General features: G+C 60.2%; 2 protein-coding genes across 5 annotated transcripts; one reads left to right on the top strand and one right to left on the bottom strand.

Annotated features, from left to right (window-relative positions):
- Positions 1–203: 203 nt before the first annotated feature.
- ARHGAP45 (Rho GTPase activating protein 45) lies at positions 204–14,701 on the bottom strand. Of its 2 annotated transcripts, XM_053999291.1 has the most exons (23): positions 14,556–14,701; positions 12,573–12,900; positions 11,335–11,478; positions 10,253–10,337; positions 10,101–10,173; positions 9,749–9,827; positions 9,405–9,542; positions 9,131–9,195; positions 8,761–8,871; positions 8,414–8,494; positions 8,041–8,220; positions 7,739–7,876; positions 7,304–7,494; positions 6,860–6,999; positions 6,441–6,518; positions 6,119–6,220; positions 5,720–5,883; positions 5,321–5,509; positions 4,857–4,994; positions 2,940–3,178; positions 2,448–2,706; positions 2,226–2,328; positions 204–2,058 (listed from the first exon to the last, which is right to left on the bottom strand). In XM_053999291.1, the coding sequence occupies exons 1-23, from the start codon at positions 14,643–14,645 to the stop codon at positions 1,742–1,744; spliced, it is 3,432 nt and encodes a 1,143-aa protein (XP_053855266.1). In that variant the 5' UTR covers positions 14,646–14,701; the 3' UTR covers positions 204–1,741. The 2 variants fall into 2 exon arrangements, with proteins under 2 accessions (XP_053855266.1, XP_053855267.1); XM_053999292.1 differs by lacking the exon at positions 6,119–6,220.
- Positions 14,702–16,089: 1,388 nt separating this feature from the next.
- On the top strand, positions 16,090–20,270 carry CNN2 (calponin 2). 3 transcript variants are annotated; one of them, XM_053999294.1, is made up of 8 exons: positions 16,317–16,565; positions 16,775–16,851; positions 18,335–18,456; positions 18,776–18,842; positions 18,921–19,058; positions 19,212–19,328; positions 19,624–19,770; positions 19,846–20,270. In XM_053999294.1, the coding sequence occupies exons 1-8, from the start codon at positions 16,409–16,411 to the stop codon at positions 20,110–20,112; spliced, it is 1,092 nt and encodes a 363-aa protein (XP_053855269.1). In that variant the 5' UTR covers positions 16,317–16,408; the 3' UTR covers positions 20,113–20,270. The 3 variants fall into 3 exon arrangements, with proteins under 3 accessions (XP_053855271.1, XP_053855269.1, XP_053855270.1); XM_053999296.1 differs by lacking the exons at positions 16,317–16,565; positions 16,775–16,851 and adding an exon at positions 16,090–16,217; XM_053999295.1 differs by lacking the exons at positions 16,317–16,565; positions 16,775–16,851 and having other exon boundaries at positions 16,858–18,456.
- The last annotated feature ends 344 nt before the right edge of the window (positions 20,271–20,614 follow it).

Raw genomic sequence — 20,614 nt, forward strand, 5'->3', positions numbered from 1 at the left:
CCCCTGGTTTGGGACCCTGGTGTTCAGACACTGCGATGGAGAGTTGCTCATCACCCCCAGCTACACTCATTTGAATCCCAGGACTCTGGGGGGCTTTAAACTTCACTTGTTGTGCCAGAAACACTTGGATTTGGCTTCTTGTGGCCAGGGGAGCCCAGAAGACCCTGATCCCCAGGACAAACACGAGTCAGAACACACTGGTTTTATTGGTTTTTTAGGAAGCTTATCAATGTGAACACAGCAAGGCAGCATTGTGCAGCAGCACAGGCCTGTCAGGACAAACATGGAATCAACACAACCAGGAGGGAGCTGCTGCTGTGGGAAGCTCAAGCGCAGCTTTAGCCCCTTCTCTGACTCACCCTCATCATCCTCACCCACCCTCACACACACGCGGTACCGCTGTGGCAGCAGCATTCCCACATCCTCCTGCTGCCCTGGAAAAATCCAACTATCCTGTGAAAGAGCGGCAGGGCACAACAAATCCCGTGTGTCTCCAGCTCTTCCCTGGCTCAGTTCCAAACCTGTGAGTTAACCTGGGTTTATGTACCTTTGCTGAGATGGGAGGGCTCAAACCTCCTGTCCGTTGCCTGGTTCTGCAGTACCAAGGTGTCTGAGACCCTCCCCAACACCACCTGGTTGGTCTGTCTCCCACAAGCAGGAGAATGAAGGAAAGGGCTCTCAGCTCATTCCAAGCTAAAACTCAACTTGTTTCTCTGTGCCTCAGTGCAGGAAAAGTCTCATAGCTTTAAAAAAAACTAAAACCACTTTGGCTTTAGTCCCTTTGCCAGCAGAGGTAGTGGAGTCATGTTGAAGGGTTGATTCATATCTTTACAGAAAAGGAAGCAAGAGCAGAGGGAGTTAGTCCTGGACTTGCAGCATAGCTTTTTGGAGACGAAATGACTGTACAAGCAAACCACAGCCTGCAGCTGCTCCTTGCATGTCTCCTGCCAAGGAGGGAAATGCCCATCAATCCAAATGCCTGTCAATCCAAGCAGGAATGAAGATGCCATCAGCTGGGCCACAGTGCTGAGATTTTTGGGGCAGGAAATCTAGCCTGAACCCTAGTTCAGTCAGGTGTCATTGAGGGACATCCCCTGAGATCCTGGCAGATGGCACAGCCCCAAAGCCAAGCCTGGCTCAGGGTGAGATGGTGCAGGGGCTTCACCCCAACCCGAGCACTGCTCCAGCTGTGTCCCTGTCCCAGTGAGCTGCCTTCAATTCCGTCTGTTCCTGTGGTGTCATTCTCCTGCCCATCTTGAGTGATTGTTGTTCCCATGTCACTCCTGGAAGCCTTGGCTCCCTTCCAGCCTCAGCCATCAGGGATGACCAGGTCCTTTGACTCATCCAACCTCAAACTTGCAGCACAGGTGTGGGATTCAGGGATTCAGGAGCACAACAAAAATAAAACACCTGTCACAGGCAAAGCCCTGGGTTCCTTCCCAATCCTGAGCTAGTGGAGGGTTTTGCCCAAACTCAGTTCTCTCCCAGGCGAGGTCCTTCATGGCCCCAGCTGAGCCAGGGGTTCCAGCAGGCTGTGACCCTGCTCCCTGGCCGGGCACTGAGGGGGTCAGGGGTTTTGTGTGAAAGCTCCAGCCAGGAATCAGCCAGGACTCACCTGCAGCTGACACACCAAACCCCCCATGGCTACCACGTGTCCCTCCCACCCCTCCACATTCCAGTTTCTAGCATCTGGGCAGCCTAGGGGATTTGCTCCTTTGTCCATCCCAGTGTCTGTGCTGGCTTAGATGAGCCGGGGCTGCAGCTCGTGGCTGATGTGGCCCCGAGAGGTGCCAGACTGGTTTGTGGCATCCCTGGGGGTGGCGGGGCTGCGGCTCTCAGGGTGTTCCTCCACGTCGCTTTGCTCGTCCCCAAGGCTGCAGCAGCGGGGAGCAGAGCCCCCTGCATCTGACTGGCCCACGCTGCAGGGCCCCTCGCTGCCCTCATCACAGAAATTAACCTCTTCTGTGCTGGTCTCGCTCCCCTGCTTGGTCAGGTGTGTCCGTGGCTCCCCACTGTCCTCCAGCTCCGAGTCGGAGTCCATGGAGCGGTCGCCGGACTCTGTGGGACAGAGGAGTTCTGTGCCACCCTCCAGCCCAGCACCGTGGCATCAGCAAGAACTTCATGCAGCAAACCTGGGGTCTCTGGGGCAGGGGATGGGTCTGTGTGCCCTCCATGCCTCCCAAGGGACCTGTGCCCACCAGGAACCCCCAGTACCTCTCACTGACCTGCAAGTGAGTCAGCACTGAAAGCCAAATTCCTCTTCTCCGAAGGCCCCTCCAGGTAGGGGCTGGTGCCAAGAGGAGGCACAGGCTGGGAGCCTGCATGGGCCTGGGAGGGAACAGGACAGTGGTGAGGGCATGGAGGAGAGTTCTCACTTCCCGGGAGCTGACTCCAGTGAAGGTTAATGGAACATTCCCTGAGGGTCCCCCCTCCCTGGGGATTCCTACCTGCTCAGCACCACTGGCCACCTCCTCTGTGGCACCTGAGCTGCGTCTGCTGGGCTCGGCCGGTGCCATGTCCTTGTGCTCAAAGATGGTGGGGTAGAAGATGATGAGTGCCTCAATGATCCGAGCTTGGTGGGGATAATCCACCAGCGAGGACAAGGAAATCGTGGCATCCGTGGGCCTGGGACGCATCAGCGTCGGCCCAAAGACAATGCCCAGGTTGCCTGAGGTCATCTTGTTGTCCTGTTCCACTTCCATGATCCTGGGTGGGAGGGGGAGGAACAGCTTGTGAGAGCAAGGAGGGAGAGGTGTGGATGGGCAGGGCTGGGGGAGATGCCAGGCTGGAGCACTTGAACCTCAGGATGGGGAGAGAAGCAGCTGCAACCACGGAGCTTCCTCCTGACTCCAGTGAGGAGGCTGCATGCACCTCCCCACCCCAGGGGATAAAGGGAAGGTGCCCAGCAGCCACACAGGCTCTGGCCATGCCCCTCTCACCTCCTCAGGTGCTGCAGGAGGTACTGGAGCGTGGCCATGTTCTCGCAGGGGAGCTCCTTCAGCAGCTCCCTCAGCTTCAGCACCAGGCTCAGCACCACCTGGTTGGTGTCAGCTCCTCTGTCCACCAGCTCAGGGCTGCCCTTTCCGCCGTGGCCCTTGGACTCACTGCCCTGCAGGCTCTCCTTGGCCAGCCCCATCAGCTCGTTGTACAGCCGGAAGGGCATGAGGGGCTCTGGCAGCTGCAGGGGGAAAAGAAGAGATGACCCTGGTCCTGGGAGCAGCTCCCACCTGCATAAGATCTGGACCTGTGCCGAGTTGCTGAGCTGGCAACACCTGAGGCATTTCTACAGTGAGGAAACATCCCTGGAAGTGCACAAGGCCAGCTTGAAGAGAGCTTAGAGCACTTTTAACATCCATTTCAGAATTCCATGAGTCTGTGACCTGCAGTGCTGCAAACCTCTGCCCAGAGGTGATATTTATTTATCCATCTCCTGGAGTGTGTCAATTGATCCTCGCTAGCCCTGGCCAAGAAGCACTTTTGAAGTTCAAGCCAAAAGCAGTGTTTGATCCACCCGTGGGTGCTCCCTGCTGGGTTGAGGTGCAGGGATTCCCTTTTTTTCCTGGAAAATCCCTGGCTGGGGTGGGCCCAGCTGGAGGTTCCCCAGCATACAAGGAGTGGCTGGGAAGAGGACAGGGATGGTTTGTTCTGGGTGAGGGAGGCAGGATGTGAAGGGCACAGGACGTGCAGGGCACAGCCTGCAGCAGAGGTGGAGCTGCGGCAAGGGAAACTCTGCTTTGAAGTTTGTGTGAAGCAGAAGGAGATGGTGTTGACTGCTGGGTGTTCCACATGGCTGGGGATGTTTTCAGAGTGGCCTTAACGGATGCTTTGGGGACAGGCTGCATCACAGCAGAGGGGGCTTCCTCCATCCACCCCTTTATAGAAAGACTTTAACCCATTTCTCTGCAGCAAGGGCTCAGATTGGGTCTCAGCACTGATTTCTCCCCTCTTTCCACTCCGCTTCTCTTTGGAGAAACCATGGAAGCCACTCAGAGTCCTTGACTTCTGATGTGCAGGAGCCCAAGGACACGGTTTTCCCTGTGAGATAACACAGAGCTGCCCTTCCCGTGGTGGGGGGGGGGGGGGGGGTGTGTTACAGAAAAAAGCAGCACAAAGAGTTAACCCACGGCTGCCTGCAAGGGAGAAGCAGCTTCCGTTGTGCTCCTGCCTTGCGGTTGTGGCTGTTGGAGGATGTGGGTGACGCTGTTTACAACGACAGTTTGGGTACAGGGTGGGGGGTGCTGGGGCTGAGCACATGCTGGGGTGGCCCAAGGGGCAGAGACCCCACTGAGCCCACCTCAAGGTGACCTCAGGCAGCGACCCTGCTAAACCCACCGCAGTGTGATCCCAGGGGCAGAGACCCCACTGAGCTCACTCCAAGGTGACCCAAGGGGCAGAGACCCCACTAAGCCCACTCATGGGTGACCCCAGGGGCAGGAACCCTGCTGAGCCTACCTCAAGGTGAGCTCAGGGGCAAAGACCGTACTAAACCCACTCCAGGATGACTCCAGGGTCAGAGCCCACCCCATGGGGACATGACTCAGCTCCTGCAGGGTGACCTTTGCTGGTCCCTTCCCTTTTTGGGCAGCCAGTTCCCCAATTGGAAAGGGTGGAGCATTCCTTGTTCAGTGCTTGGGCACATCGCTGTTTGGTGGCTGTGACCGCAGTGACGCCGTGTGGGATGAGCGGGGGGGGTCACTGTGGCCCCATCTCTAAGGCCAATCCACTCCCCCTGGGAAGGGCCCCTCCCTCCCAACTCACCCAGTCACTGAGCCCAGTTTGTGCAGAATTCCTCCTGCCACGTTGGTTCCTCGTGCCCACTCCCCTCCCTCCCCTGCCACGAGGCCTCAGCACCTCACCTGTCTCAGGTAGAGCTTCAGGACATTGCTGATGTCATGAGGGGAGGCCTGGGACAGCTCCACCAGCTCCTTCCCGTTCTCAAAGGCCTGGCAAAGCTTCTCCACGCGGGTCTTGACACCGTTAACTCGGTAGATGCCCTGTGAAAAGTGGAGCTGAAGTGAGGGGAGAGGTTCCTCTTCATGTTTGCATGGGACAGTGAGCTGTGTGCTCCCACCCTCTCCTTTTGGAGTGGGAAATCCCTTTGGGAAGTCATTTTGTGAGGACATCTCCTTTCAGCTCAGTCATTCCTGCTTCATAGGAAAGCAGAAGGCAGGAGAGGTGATTTTCCAAAGGCATAGTTTGGAAACTGGGCCAAGCTCAACCCTGGCTCCCTGCCCTTTTGAACCTGTTTGTTTTCCAGAGGATCCTTCCAAAGGCCTGTGGCTCAGCCAGCTGAGGAGGAGGAGAGGGGAGTGTCACTCACCTTTGTTTTCAGGGCCCGTTTCTCAATCTCTGAAATGCATTTCTTGATGATGAAGGGGATCCCATCTGGGCTGGCCCGAGACGCCTTTGTGAAGTCCTGCCCAAAAAGCTGCAGCTTCCCTTGGAGCTTCTTGTGCCCACACTGGATGGCCAAGGTCTCCAGGCACTTCTTGTGGCAGGCCAGGTAGCACTGGAAGAGAGAGGGGAACACGTGGAGGTGGGGGGCAGCCACAGAGACACCAGGTACTGCTCACAGCATGGTGAGAGACAGGAAAAATGCCTTGGGGATGCTGCAGCATCAAAGGAAAGCACCATTTTCCACCTGGAACACTCCCCACAGAAGAAATGTCCTCCTGACCATGGTCAGAGCTGGGTTCCAACCCCAGCTGTCCCAACTCACCTCCTCGCACTCAGCTCCCTGGAAGTACACGTAGCTGTTGCACTCCCGACATTTGGAAGGGGCACGGAGCTTCCTCAGCCGATGGGTCTGGGCAGCCTTGGACAAGCCAACATTCCGGAAGGGCCCTGTGGGAGCTGCCAGCTCCGGGGTGATCCCGTTGATGCCTACAGAAAAGGAAATGTGAGGTAAGGCACAGCTTGAGCAGGACTCTCACTGTCAGCAGTCTGAGCAGGGTTCAAACCTCAGGAAAGGCAGGACTGCTGGGGACACCATCAGGAATCTCCAGCAATTGCTGTGTTGCCTGCAGAACCACTGAATTTGGGAAAAGCAGCCCACTGGGAAGCTATGCTGTGGTGGAGGTGTGGCAGCAGCACTGTCACCTCCCACCCTGTCACCTACTCTGCTCAAAGGGAGTGGTGGTCCCGTCCTTCTCCTCCAGCTCCTCACTGGAGGACGCGGTGCCATTGGATGACAGCCGCTGGAGCTTGTGGCTGAATTCACCTGTCCAAGGAAAACCCAGAGACCAGTGAATCACCTGCAAAGCTGCTTCTCTTCTGAGAGCTCACCCCACCCTATCCCACTGGAGACTGGGATCAGCACGGTCATTTACAGCAGTGTTCTCACAGGGCAGGTAAAACAGGGGATAGTCCCATCTAACTGGGAAGCTCTGGGTTTAGATCGGTTGTGCTGGGAGGGGCTCCTGGGCTGTTCCCATATGTACCTGCATTGGAATCCAGGCTGCTGTCAGCATCAGCGACAGAGGTTGGCCAGGATTTATGCACCTGGTGTCCCCTCCCACCTGCAGAGAGAACACACAGTCCATTGGGATTGCTGTCTGTGTTTGGGAGGGAATGGCTGGAGAACAGCCTGGATGCTGGGAGAAACTGGGATGACTGGGGGAAGCTGCTGATGGGGTTTAACGCTTCCAGTGACACCCAACAAGGAAAGGGGAGATGGGAAGATGGGCAGTGGTTTCTTAGGGAGCAAAATGACACAGATCTGATTAGTGTCCTTCAGGAGGAGGCTCCCAGCTCATCCTGCTGCTGCCAGCAAAGCCCCTCATATCCTGGGGGTCCCACTCTCCTCCTGCCTGGGGGGACATGGGAGAGGGGATGCAGAGCTCTGGGGCTCCAGACTCACCTCTTCGCTCGGCCGCTCCGGCCCCACTTGGTGACTCCCTGGCTCCCGCTGCTCCCTCCGAGACAGCCCCAGCCCCCTCTGCACTCGTGGAGAACTCACCGGCATTGAAGCTGCCCTTCTGTGGCTGAGTAAAGGGAGACCTGGAGGGGAAAAGGGAATGTGGATGGGAAGGAAGGACACTTGGAGACTTTATCCTTGGCTGCCATCCACCAGTCTAGGGAAACACAGAATCTTAAATACGAAACAGCCTGTCTCATCTAGGCTGAATTGAAGGATAAGAGGGTAATTCCCAGCTGGTCCAGCCCCAGGGTTCCCAGCAGGAGCTGCCTTCAGGAATACTGAAAGCATCCTGCCTCCTGCAGGAGAGTGTGGGTGGCAGGAAAAAGCGAAGGCACCACGGCTGAACTGGAACATTACCCAGGAATGAACCCTCTCCTTTCTTACCAGGCATTGTGGGACACATAGGGCTCGAAGTCATACTGAACGTCGGGCTCGTCGCCGCGCTGCAGCTGCCGGACGTGGGATGCGTACTGCTGGCCCGGGTCGTACAGCTTGCTGCTCTCGCACAGCGTCTGGAAGTTCACAGGCAGTGGCGCTGTCTGCATGTGCATGAGCTGGTAGAAGGAGATGGTGGCCTAAAATTGACGTGGAGAGGGACAGATGTGAGCTTGGTGGGCTGGCACGTGAGGAACTCCAGGTTAGGTGGGAAATCAGAAGCACAAAGCAGCACTTTTCTGAGCATGAGGGAGAGGGGAGCTCTGCATCCACCCAAACGCCCTCTGGAATAGGGGCAGTTCTGCTGGAAGGCAGCTCTGAGCTCTCCAGAGCACGGCACAGCCACCTCCTGCCCTGGGGACACCCCAGCCCAGCCCCACTCACCGACTTGATGACCTGGTCAGTCTGTTTGATCACTTCATGGATCTGCCGCAGCGAGTTCACCTTGGTGTCCTCCAGCTCCTGCTTCTGCGTGTTTGCATCGGCCACACAGGTGCGATACGTGGCCATGGCCTCTTCTGCCTGGGAGTTGGGAGAGCAAGGGATGGGAAAAGCTCAGAGGTGAGGACAATAAGAACAGGCCCTTGGACCCTGTCCATCCAGACATTACCGAGGATCAGTTCATCCCATGTGGCTCAGGGGACAGCAGGAGCAAGGAGGCCCCTCCAGAGCTGTCACCTTCCTACCTTGTTCTTGGCTTCCTCTTCCAGCCGCCTCTTCTTGTCCAGGGTTTTTGTGGTGATGCTGCTGGTCGTGTTTTGCTGCTCCTCCTCTGCTTTCACCGCCATATACTTGGCCTTGTCGTGCTCCTCGCTGCGCTGCATGTATGTCTGCTTGGCCTTGCGCAGGTTCCCCTCTGCCTCTTGCTGCCAGGGAGAGCCAGGGTGAGGATGGAGCCCAGCACGGGGGTCACCAGCTTCTGCTGGGGTCCCCCAGCACAGCAGAGGCACCCAACACTGCTGGAGAGGGGCAGGGTGCCCAGCGGCCTCAGAGGAGGTTGCTCCTCAGAGTCACGAGTTGCTCCAGGCTGGGATTGGGAACACAAACCCAGTCACTCACCAGTTTCCTCTGCGCCCGGTGCCACTGCTCCTTGATCTCCTTCCTGCGTTTCTCATGTTCCAGGCGTCTCGCCACCAGTGGCTGTGTGCGGAGGGAGGGAGGAACAGCCCCGTGATGACCTGAGCTGAGCACTCCTGCTCTGCCCTCGCCAAGACTTTGCATGGAGAAGTACCCTGTGGTGGTCACTGTCACTCCCAGGACAGGTCACAGGCACTGGTTTGTGCCAGGGATGAAAATCTACAGCCTGGGAAGTACTGGATGCAGGTTCCCTCTGGATTGAGCTAAGGAAGAGCTACCTCTGTAACACCAGGACCTCCAGCCCCAGGAAGGACCTTCTGTCCCCTCACCGGAAGGAAGGTTTGTTGCTGAAGGGTGTTGGCTGCCTGCAGAACTGAGGTCCCGTGCTCCATGTCCTGCTCCAGGGCCAGCAGATAGATGGACAGGAAAGGCATGCTGGTCTGGGGAGAAGAAAAACACATCCCCCTGAGTGCCAGCAACAGCATGAGCCCAAGGAGATGCATCCTTTGGGGAGGAAGAGCCAGAGGCAAGATAAGGCTGGTGACTGCTGGTAAAAGCTCCATCCTGAATTTCTCCAGGCAGGGCTCCAAAGAGCTGCCCCCATGTCCTCCCGAGCTGGGGCACATGGAATAGGCTCTCCAGGGCTGCTGGCTCCCAATCCTGCCTGGCACTGGGGGTTTCAGGGACTTGGGAACTTACCTCCTGACTGATGGTTTGCTTGCAGCTGTTTGCCATCTTCTGGAGCCCTTTGGCAAACTCCATCTCTGGAAGGAAAAGGTTGAAAGTGAAAAGACATACGAGACACTGGGATTTCCCTGGTGGAACCCGATCTCCTTTTGAAAAATCAATCAGGAACTTGAGGAGTGAGGTTCCCACTGTCCTGGCAGCACCAGCTTCCTCCAGGAGGGGCCTCAACCTGTCCTGTGGCTCAGACCTGCTCCAGAAGAGACCCACCTGCCATCCCCCCACTCACCCAACGTGGTCCTTTTCTCTAGGTATCCAATCAGGTCCTTCATGTACTTGGAGATGGTTTTGGCGTACTGGAGGGCAGCATCCACGCCCCCCTCACAGCGCTGCAGCATCACATCCACTTCTTCGGCCGGAGGACGGGCTGTGGAGGGATGGACACTCTGTGAGCTCACTCCGTGAGCTTCCAGTGCAGACGCCCCCAGCTCTGTGCCAGCCCTGGTGCCACGAGTTCTGCTGCCTTTCCCCAGCTGAGGAGTCATGTGTGACTCAGGATGGCAGCGATGATGGGGAAGGTGCTGGTTCCTGCAGAGACCCCCCAAACCCTGCACCCAAACTCATCCTGCTTACCTGTGTCATAGCTGTCCATGCCTGAGGGCACTCCATCTCCTCTAGGCCCAGGAATCCCCCCATAGAGGCTCTCCACAGTCTTTGGGAATTGGGAAAGAAGAGGGACTGGTCAGCCAAGAGGATGGGGAGCAGCTGGAGGGGCTGGCCAGATGGATGGAAGCCGGAGCTACTGGAGCCTTTTTGCCACTGCTGGAAGTCAGCTGTGCTCAGGCTGTGCCTGGGAACTAATGGAACTGTCACTGGAGTAACACCCTGCTCTGGGCTCACACCAGAGATGAGGGGAGCAGCCAGAGCCCTGTGTGATCCCGAGCCCCACATGGTAGGAGCATACACGTATCCAGGCATCACTCACCTGGTTCTGGTCACTGAGTGGAACAGAGAGGATGGTGCTGCTGTCCACCTCCCCCATGAGGAACTCGGACACCCTGTGGGGAGAGGAGCATGGCTGGATTCAGCACAGTGACACGGGCGGTCTCCAGGGGATGGCTGCTCAAAAACCCTTACGTGCTGCTGAAGGACACAGCGATGGTCTCCACAGCCTTCTCGAACTCCCGCTTGTCTGCCTCATTGTTGGATTCATAGTGGAAACCTGGAGATCAGGAAATATGGAAGCCCTGTTGCCACAAGCACCAGTCTCTGTCTCAGCAGAAAGACCTGCTAGTTCATGTTGGTATCAGAGAGGGCTTTGGGGCTGGGGAAGGGGCTGGGGTGAATCAAGGGAGCAGTGGGAAGGATCATTCATATGGACAATGGATTTTTCCAGCACAGTAGTTCCCCCCTCCTTCTTCCCAGGACTGATGTCCCTGACAGCATCTCTTGGCTCGTGTTTCTGTTTATTCCCGTTACTCAGGACTGCTGGAAAAGTGCTGCTGGACTTGTTCCACTTGTTCCCTGCCCTGCCTCATGGCTCCTCCAGATCCCTCTCCAAGCAGGATTAACTCCTCCAGTAGGGCTCTTGCCCGCAGTCAAATGAGGAACCACCACCAGCAGCAGGAACCGGGGCCGACAGTGCTTGGCAGGCTCCCACACCATGGGACACCAGCAACCAGGGCTCCTGGGCAGACCCTGGGTCAGCTCCTTGGAGTGGCAAGGGGTCTGCTCCAAGCCCATTCCCTCCCATCCCTATGTGGAACCAGCCTCACGGCAGCCCTCCTGCCATCCTGTCCCCTGCGGTTGCTGTTGGGTGTCCAGGAAGCCATGGGTGACTCAGAAGGTTGTGCTGTGCCTGTGGTAGGTGCAGCTGCCCCCTCCCCATGGGTGACAGCAGCGGGAAGTGGTGCCCAGCTGGGATCTGACCTCCCAGACCCTGCTCCATAAACATGAGAGGTTGCCAGGAGCAGGATCTGATTATTTCAGTGTTTTTCCTGCGGCTGTGCCTGGAAACCCCCAGGCAGGATCTGTCATTTCTGACACTATATCATCCTTAAAGCTGAACCACACCAAGTGGCAGACGATGCTTTTGCCCTCTCCACCAGTCCATAGGGCAGCTCCACTCCTGGTAGCCCTTCATGGGCTTCCCAATTCCCTCCCATCCCACTGTGGGGCAGGAGGGGAGCGGGACAGAGCTCCCAGCACCACTGTCTCACCCTTGACTTTGGAGATGAGGGTCCCAGCGGCCGTCAGGGTCTCCAGGGTGTTGAGCAGCGGGTACTTATTGATGACCTGGCGCAGGATACGGAGGGTTTCACCCAGGCACTCGTGGGCCAGCGGCCGCTGCGGCTCCTTAGGGTCTGCAAGAGAGGGGGGCTGAGATGCTGCATCCTTGTCCCATGTCCCTGCCCTGTGTCCCTGCCCTCTGTCTCTGCTCTGCATCCCTGTCCTGTGTCCCTCCCCTGTTTACCTCCCAGCCACCCCCTGCCGCCCACACCCAAGACAGGGACCTGCCATCTCCCAGACTATGCAGCAAATCCCTCTGGCCTCAGGGCTTCCCAGGACTGGCACGGCCACATCCTGCTTGTCCAGCACCTCCCCACAGCTGTGGCCATGTGTCTCCTGCCCAGCCCGGTATTGGCCAGGGTGCAGTCTGACCTTTGAAGCAGTTCTTCCTCCATAATAACTTTTTCCCTTGAAAGCAGTTTGGGAATTTCCTCCATTTCCTTCCCTCCCTCCTGCCGGATGGATGCTCCCAGCCAGGAGGGATCGGCCTGGTCCAGCCAGGCTTGCTGCATGCCACAGGTTCCCCCCAGGACCCTCCCCTCTGTGGGCTCCAGTTGCCAGCCCAGGGGTCTGGCCAGGACCCCCCAGCACAGGTCTAGGGCTGGGGACTGACAGCCGGATTAGGAAGCGAGGAACCTCCCTCAGGGAAGTGCTGGGATGGGGGATCAGCACCCACTGCCCAGCCAGGCAAAGACTCCTCTCCACCCCAGCCCCCAGCTCAGGGTTGGAAAGGAGTTACTGCAAAACCAGATCTAACAATGTGGTATCATATGCCCCCAGACCATGGGATTGATGCGTTCCCTGTGTCCCCTCGGGCAAGGAGAGCTGCTTGTGAGCCTACAGACCACCCAGCCCCTCCTGCTGGCTGCCCTGATGGGCTGGGGGGCCGTGGCCGGCACCCCATGAGGGCTGGGGGGCCCTGGCGGGCGGCTGGCACCGCTGCGCTGTAAACAGGAAAACGGGCGGATGAAAATAGCTCGCGGCAGGAAGCCACGTTATCCTGGCTCCGAGCTACACTCACCCACCACTCACCCACCACCTCTGACTGCGGCTGCACGGATCCCCGGCGGTCCTGGTACCTTCTGGCCCAGACAGAGACCCACCACCCAGGGTGGGTCTGTCCCAGGGTGCCGTGATGCAAGGTGTTTGCCACAGGGTGGGCACTCACCATCGCGCAGCACCATATCCCGCAGCTTCTCCAGGGCATCGGCGAAGCGGGCGACATCTGCCAGCAGCTGGGAGATGTCCTCGGGGTCGATGAAGGGACCCTCCCCGCCCTCCATAGGGCTGTAGGACATGGGGGTCTTGTGGCCCTTGGGCACGGCACGGGGGGCCATGGGCAGCGAGAAGCCGGCAGCACTGGCATGGCGGCTCAGGCTGGTGGGGCGCCTCAGGGTGCCCGCGGCACTGGGGCTGCTGCTGAGCTTGGCACTGGCTGGGGGCAGCTCCCCCACGCTGGAGCCTAATGCCTCCAGGCAATCCTTGCGGGAGAGGTCCTGGGGAGCAAGGGTGAGTGTGAGGACAGAGCCAGCATGGCGAAGACCCCAGAGAAGGAAGTACTCCAGGATACCCCACGCCACCATCCCGGAGAACAAGCTGTTGCCTTTGGGGAACTGGTGCCAGACCCTGCAGCTGTGTTGTGCCTCAGTTTCCCCAGGCAGGGATACCTTTTGGGACTGTCACAGGAGAGTGGGCAGGGTCTGGGCACTCGCCTGGCTGCCCCCATCAGTCCCTGCCAGCTCTTCGGGGTCTGTGTTTGTCATGAGGTGCACACAGTGGTGGTGTGGGTGAGACTGCTTGTCTACCCCAGCACCCACCGTGATGGGGCTGCCCATCCCAGGGGGTTGGGGACCCCCAAAGAGCAAAATGGCAGCAGGATCCGCCCGCATATCTCTTCCTCTTTTTCAGCTGTTCCCATGCTGGGGAAGGAGGCAGAGACAGCGACACCTCCCAGGCTATTGTTTGGGCTTTGCAGGTATTTTACAGATGGAGGAAGCCCCACATTTCTAGGGGTAAAATTGCACTGAAGGAGGGGCTGGTACCGGCACTGTTCAGAGCTGTCATGGCTTGAGAACCACACATCCAGTGAGAGTCCTTGGGCATGGGGAGAGGACCCTGCAGGCCCTCAGCAGCTTCCACCAGTGACCCCCGGCACCCGGTTTGACACGAACGCGCGGGGTCTGAGCATCCCTGGCCGGGCGCTGCCGGAAGTGGTTTTGGCACCGGCGGGGCAGACACGGAGTGCCGAGAGGATGAGGCTTCCGCGGGCGAGGGCGAACGGGGGACCCCATCCCCACGGGGGGCCAGACCACCATGGGGCTGCAAGGAGGCAGAAAGACCTCCGCCCCAGAACGCCTGGGGCCACCCCAGCCCTATCCCGTCCCTCCCTCCGGCGCCCCGGGGTGACCCCGGCCGTACCGTCAGCCTCACGGCGGGCGTGCGGGGCAGCGAGTCCAGGGAGCGCTGGGGCGGGTGGGCTCTGCCAGCCGCCGCCGAGGGGCTGTAGCTTTTCTTGCCCGCAGCCCGACCGAGCATCCCGCTGGCTGCCACCCACAGGCCCCTCTCCCGGGGAGTCGGGACGGGGATGGGGACGGGTATCCCCTGCTAAGGAGCCGCGGGTGGGCTCCGGGTCGCCGTCGGCGGCATCGTGCCAGCCCGGTCTCGCCTCACGCACCGGGACTGAGGCGCAGGCGCGGGGCGGGCAGTGCGGGGTGCGCCGGGGAGCCCCGGCGGATAGCGTTTCCTCCTGGCCCCTCCGGCACCGGGGGCCACACGTCAATAAATAAATATCTGGCAGAGCCGAGGCACCGGGGCTGGCCGAGCCTGCGGTCGCCCTGCTCCCATCCCGGTCCCCAGGGAGATCTGTGAGTCTCTCTGCCCTTCCCAAACCCTCGGCGACAGCCCCCCCCCCATTTCCTCCCTGTCCCTTCCTGCCCTCCCGCCTCCCTCGGCGGCTGCTCCGTCCCCTTCATCAGGGGCAAAATTCTACCCCCCCCCCCAGCCCCGCGAGTAGGGTTCTTTCTCGTTTCCCTCCTCTTCTCCTGGACGTATCCAGCGCCCCATTGCCAAGCTGTGGCTCTACTCAGCAGTTCTGTGGGTGCTGTTGCCCCTACAGCCCCCACCGTGCCAGGGGTACGGGGGAGGCACTCACCGGCAGGGTCTGTGGGACGGGGCTTCCCGCCCGGCTCTTCTTGGAGATGGAGGGGGTTTTTATCAGCTCCCGCTTCTTCCGGGAGAACATTGTTCCCGGGGGGCCGAGCCGCTGCCCTCAGCCCCTCGTTCGGCCCGGCCGCCGTGCCGGTTCCTCACGGCGCCGGTCACATTCGCGGGGCGCAGTGTCAGGAGGGCGCGTGTGACGCCGCCTCGTTTCCTCATCGGCTTCGCAGCCCGACCTGAAACAGGAAAAGCCGAACGCGCACCCAGGCGCGAGGCCGGGGCCAGGGGCACCCTGGCTGCCCTGCGGAGTCACAAGGGGCAGCGGGACCCCGGCACTTCTGGGGTTTTGAGAGGGTTTCAGTGCTGCAGTTCGGGGCTTATAGAGTGGGGAGGGGGGGGGGGGGGCGGCGGCACTGAGCCCCACTCTGTGGAACCGGTGCAGAACTCCCGCCCTCTGGGAGTTCACCCTGTTTGGGGGCGTCCATCCGTCCGGGGACGACAAGCTCCATCCCTCTGAAGGCCCTAGGTGTGGGGTTGACTGGGATGGGATTCTCTGGGCTCCCACTTCTGAGATGCTCCCGGGTCTGCCCTTCCGTGGGCTCGGTGTCAGTGCCGGGACCTGCCCTCTTGGGGTCACAGCCCTGCCCCCTGTCCTCACCGGCCTCTGTGCACTCACAGTCTCACCCGTGACTCTCCCATCCACGGGACATCACGACCTTACAACGGGAGTATCTGGGGGACGTCGGATAAACCCCTGCAGAGAGCCGGACCGGGCCCTCTGGGCACTACGTTGGGACCCCCGGCTGCTACCCACGGGCTGCTCGGGACGGCTGCCAGCCCCTGCAGGTGGTCGGGGGATGATGGTGTCCCCTCCCCGCCCCCCTTCATCCCGGGACCTCCCCGCGAGGCCGTACCGGGCTGGGCCGGGCCGTACCGGGCCATCTTGCGTGGGACTTATGCCGGCCCCGTGGGGACACGGCGGAGGGCGGGCCAAGGGGAACGGGACGCGGTCGGGGATGGGTGGAGGTCCGTGAGGTATGGGGACGATGGAAGGCGTACGCGTGGCCTGCGTGTGTGCGTGACCGTGGGCGCGCAGGCAGGTGCGTGTGAATGTCTGAGTGCGTGAGTGAGTGAATGTGTGAGTGCGTGTGCGTGTGCAGGGTAGCGCCCGTGGGTCGGGGGTGCGTGTGTGTTGTGTGTGGGTGTGTGTGGTGTGTGTGTGTGGTGCCTGTGTTGCGTGTGTGTTGCGTGTGTGCACGCACAACGCGTGCCCGTGGGCCAGGGTGCCCACACCCGTGTACAGGGAGGCACACGCGTGTGCCCGTCTGTCTTTGTGTGCGCGTGCCCGGGACGGTTCCAGTTCCGGCCCCGGGCTTCCCCGACTCCCGGAGCGTCTCGGTGCTCCCCGAGTCGCAATGTCGGGGTTCGGGACCCTCCCCTCGATCCGGCCGCTCCTGCCCTTATTTGGACATTTCGTCCCGTCCAATCAACGCGGAGGGGGCCGGACCCGCCCCCGCCCCCGCCCCGCCAGAGTCCGCTCCGGTACCGGCCCCATTGCCCGCTCCCCGCTCCGGTACCGGCTCTGTTCCCCGCCATGAGCAGCTCCCAGTTCAACAAGGGCCCGTCCTACGGCCTCTCCGCCGAAGTCAAAAACCGGGTGAGCCGCGGCGGGGGCCGGGCGGTGCCGGGACCACCGGGCGGGGGTGAAGCGGGGGCTAGGGGGATACCAGGACCACCGGGCGCTGTGGCTGCCGGTGCTTCTGGAGGCCCGGGAGAGCCGAGCATCCCGGTGTTGCTGCGGCGTCCCGGTTGCATCCCGGGTTCCGGAGAGGCGGGGTTTTTTCCGGTATGTCCCAGGACTGCAGAGCCGGCCAAGAGTGGAGAAGTTGGGGGATTCCGGAAAGATGGAAGTCCGGGGCTTCCCGGGAGGATGCGGGACGGAAGGACCCAGTGTACCGAGGTCTCGGAGGACTGGGGATACCGAAGCTGGGCTTCCAGTCTCGAGGTGCCCTGAACCTGCCTAGAGGATCCCAGGGACGTGTCTTGGGGGACCGCGGTTGGGTGTCTCCCGTGCGGTGGCCGCTGTGGCTCCGCTGCCCCTGGCAAACCGCGGGGAACCCTTCCCGTCACACCCGAGGCTGGGGGCGGTCGCCTCGGTCCTCCATTGCTCCGGACTAGCTCCACAAAGCTTCTTCACTTTCTGCTTCCCCGCAGCTCCACATCGCTCTACGGGATGCTCCGACCTGGCAGCGTCCCCGCAGCCGTCTCTGGGGATGTGGCTTTCGGCCCCGGTGACTCTCCCGCCAAAGTGCCGCGGGGCTGGGAGGGGAAGGAGGGATAGGAGCCTCCGGCTGAGCTGTTTGCACCCCTAGGCGGGATCCGGGTGCCACGGGGTGCAGGCAGCTGCCGGCACCCTCCTGCCCCCTCGACAGCGCACGGAGGTCCTGCCGGGCCGGGGAGGGGAAACAGAAGCCCCGAGTGGGTGGCTGTGCTCGGCCCCAGGCGAGCAGAGATTGAGCTGTGATCACCCCGGGGCGGGGAGCCAGTGGTTTGAGTGTGTTCTGCCCGTGGACTCCTGGACGGGGCCAGGGTAGGCAGGAGAAGGGACAAGTGGTGATGGGCACGTGGCTGCCATGGCCATGGTGGCGGGATGTGGTGGCCATGCCTGGGCACTCATTACCTGGCCTCGCAGGGGATTTGCATTTCGTAACGGGGAGTGGATGGGCCCTGGCCTGCCCCAGCTGAGCGGGTGACATGCACTGGGGCCTTGATGCTTCATGTTGATTCAGCAAGACATGAGCCAGTCCAACTGCCCCGGTATGTCTGATGGAGGTGACATCACCAACTGGGAACCAGTTGAACCAGTGACATGCTCCCAGTCTGTGGAAGCCCTTGCAGACTGGGCTGTGGTGGGATCTCTCTGGGGCTGGTCCACTGTGCACTCCCCATGCCCTGGGTAATCCTCAGGCTGGCCATGGGGAGGGAAGAGGAACTGGCTTCAGCTGCTCATGCTCCAGAGTATCAGCTGGTGGGACTGTAGAATCCCGTAGCCAGGACACACATGGTCTCATGAGAGGGATCCATGTCCTGCGTTGGTCGAGCTTCCATTTGGTACTGGAGTGTCTCTCTACCACCTACTGGGGCTGGACTGTGCCCATCCCAGTGTCTCCCTGTGTCCAGGATCCCTAGGGACTCATGGCCTAGGCACATAACAGGACCAGGAAGGGACAGGATGGGCGAGAGGTTGGTGGATGCCCTGGGGCCACCCCCAGGTGCCAGCTGAGCATCAGAGGTGCTAGGCTGGGGCAGGACAGCACACCCCTTCCCTCCTTAGGCCAGGAGAACTTTCCCTTCCCTTGTGGGCTGGGGGCCGAGACGACAGAGATGCTGCTGGCCCTGGCAGCTGGTCTCCATTTGGGAGGAGGCATCCACATTCCTGGCATAGCCGCGGTGACGGAGGAATCTGTGGTGGAGGCTGGGCCTCGACAGAAGGGAAAGGGAGAGCATCTATGCCAGGACCCCTGAGGCTCAGAGCTGAGCTCCCACGGGCTCCAGCAGACAGGGAGAGACAAATCCTGGGTGTCACTTGCCCCTAATCCCATGGGCAGTTCCTTCTCATGCTTTTGGAATGGTTCAGAAGATTCTGTGTCTGCTGGCAGCATCATCCTCATGCTCTTGTCGCTGTTCCCATACCAGGGAGGGGGAACTGTCCCCATGAGGGGTTTGGGGTGCACGCTGGGGCCCTGCCTAAGCTGTCCCCCCACTGTCCCCCAGCTCGCCCAGAAGTATGATCCACAGAAGGAGGCCGAGCTGCGGACGTGGATCGAGAGCGTGACAGGAAAACAGATTGGACCTGACTTCCAGAAGGGGCTGAAGGACGGGGTGATCCTCTGCGAGTGAGTCCTGGGGTGGTCCTGAGCATGGCCCCCAGCCCCTGCTCCAGCTGGGAGGAGATGGGGGATACCAAGCCTCCAGGGGATCCTCACCAGCCCTTGTGGTGGGAAAGGTGGGCTGGATGTGTGCCAGTGGGACCTGCCAGAGTCACCCCCAAGGCTTCTGTGTCTGGGGGGAGCCCTGAGGACAAACAGGGACCTGAGGGGGAAATTTGGCTCACATGGAGGAGGCCTGGGCTGGACCTTCCCAAAAGGAGCCTATGTCCTGCAGACCCTTGAGGTTTTTCCTGCCACAGCCTCATGTCTCCCTTCCTCCCTCCAGGCTCATGAATAAGCTGCAGCCCAACTCAGTGAGGAAGATCAACCACTCGGCTCAGAACTGGCACCAGGTAGGTGCAGCTCTGCTGCCACCCGCCAGCTGTTCCTCCTCGTCACCCACCAGGGCTCAGCCCTCTACCTCTCCACAGCTTGAGAACCTCTCCAACTTCATCAAGGCCATGGCCAGCTATGGTATGAACCCCGTGGACCTCTTTGAAGCTAATGACCTTTTTGAGAGCGGGAACCTGACACAGGTGCAGGTGTCGCTGCTGGCACTGGCAGGAATGGTGAGCACAGAGGATGAGCAGTTTGGGAGGGGCTGCAGCCCCATGGGGACCCTGAGTTTGGGTTGGTGCCTGTGGGACGCCACAGCTCCCCCTGCCCAGGGTGTGGGTGGGGGGTTTGGGACCCCTGTTCTTCCTCACAGCCACTCCTGGCAGGCCAAGACAAAGGGGCTGCAGAGCGGAGTGGACATCGGCGTTAAGTACTCGGAGAAGCAACAGAGGAATTTTGACGAGGCCAAGATGAAGGCTGGGCAGTGTGTGATCGGGCTGCAGGTGGGCTGCTGCACAGGGTCCCATGGGCGGGGGGGGCTGGGCAAAGGGTGCCCAGTTCTGTCAAATTCTCAGCACTGTCACAGCTCCAAGCATTGCTGGAGGGACCTAAGGCATGAGGTGCCTCAAGTGTCCTTGGGATCTGGGACCATCTTGGCTCTGCATCCAGCATTCAATGGCTGGGAGCCTGAGATAGGTTACGGAGCACTGGCTGTGCTCCTCAGGCTGGGGGGATAGGGACGGGGAAGGAGGGGCACATGTGGGGCAGCACACATTCCTCACCAGACCCCTTTGTCAGATGGGCACAAACAAGTGTGCCAGCCAGTCCGGCATGACGGCCTATGGCACCCGGAGGCACCTCTACGATCCCAAAAATCAGATCCTGCCACCCATGGACCACTCCACCATCAGCCTCCAGATGGGCACTAACAAGTGTGCCAGTCAGGTGAGCCCCCATGCTGGGCTGGGGAGGGATGGGAGGGCCACAGCTGAGCCTGCTCCATCCTGTCCTTCCTTCCAGGTGGGCATGACAGCTCCTGGCACCAGGAGGCACATCTATGATGCCAAGATGGGGACAGAGAAGTGTGACAACTCCTCCATGTCGCTGCAGATGGGCTCCAACCAGGGTGCCAACCAGAGCGGGCAGGTCTTTGGCCTCGGCCGCCAGATCTATGACCCCAAGTACTGCCCACAGGGCAGCCAGGGCGAGTTGGCCAACGCTGCAGGTGACCAGAGGGGGGACATGCCTGGGTACCACTACTGCTGTGAGGAGGAGGAGAGCTACTGAGCAGGATGGCTCTGCCCCACCTGCACCATCTCATGTACAGCCCCACTGCCAGCCACATTCCAGCCTCCACTTTCATCATTCCCTCTTTTAAAACTCTTTTTTGACTTTGGAAATTAATCTATTTTTCTGAGCAAGGAAATAAAGACCCTGTTTCTAGAGAGGAGTCCAGCCGATTCCCCCAGGAGCTCCAAGACCCTGGGGCAGCAGGAAGGTGGCAGATGTTCCAGCATCTGGGAGGGGACAGTGTCTCCTCTTATGCATCCAGCACCCACTACATACCCCTGTGATGCCCCTGGATCCCTTAGCAAGGAGCAGGAGTGGCCACCCATGCTGCCCCTGGTGCTGCTGCTTGTTCCTGTGTTGGCAGGACCCTCCTCAGCTTTGTGGAGGAGAGGGACTGGGGTCAGCGAGACACAGGGGAAGCACATCTGGGAGAGACTCTGTGGCCTCGGGATTGTGAGTGTGCATTTGTGAGTGAATGTGTGTGTGCACACAGGTTTGC

Source organism: Vidua macroura, chromosome 26 (genome assembly GCF_024509145.1).
Source record: "Vidua macroura isolate BioBank_ID:100142 chromosome 26, ASM2450914v1, whole genome shotgun sequence".
Classification (NCBI taxonomy): Eukaryota; Metazoa; Chordata; class Aves; order Passeriformes; family Viduidae; genus Vidua; species Vidua macroura.

Coding starts and splice junctions, on each gene's coding strand:
- ARHGAP45 (XM_053999291.1), bottom strand. CDS start 14,645: ATGTTCTCCCGGAAGAAGCGGGAGCTGATAAAAACCCCCTCCATCTCC. Junction 2,329..2,447: donor TGGCCAGTGGTGCTGAGCAG/GTAGGAATCCCC, acceptor GTTCCCTCCCAG/GCCCATGCAGGCTCCCAGCC. Junction 2,059..2,225: donor CAGTGCTGACTCACTTGCAG/GTCAGTGAGAGG, acceptor TCTGTCCCACAG/AGTCCGGCGACCGCTCCATG.
- CNN2 (XM_053999294.1), top strand. CDS start 16,409: ATGTCCCAGGACTGCAGAGCCGGCCAAGAGTGGAGAAGTTGGGGGATT. Junction 19,329..19,623: donor AGTGTGTGATCGGGCTGCAG/GTGGGCTGCTGC, acceptor CCCCTTTGTCAG/ATGGGCACAAACAAGTGTGC. Junction 19,771..19,845: donor CTAACAAGTGTGCCAGTCAG/GTGAGCCCCCAT, acceptor CCTTCCTTCCAG/GTGGGCATGACAGCTCCTGG.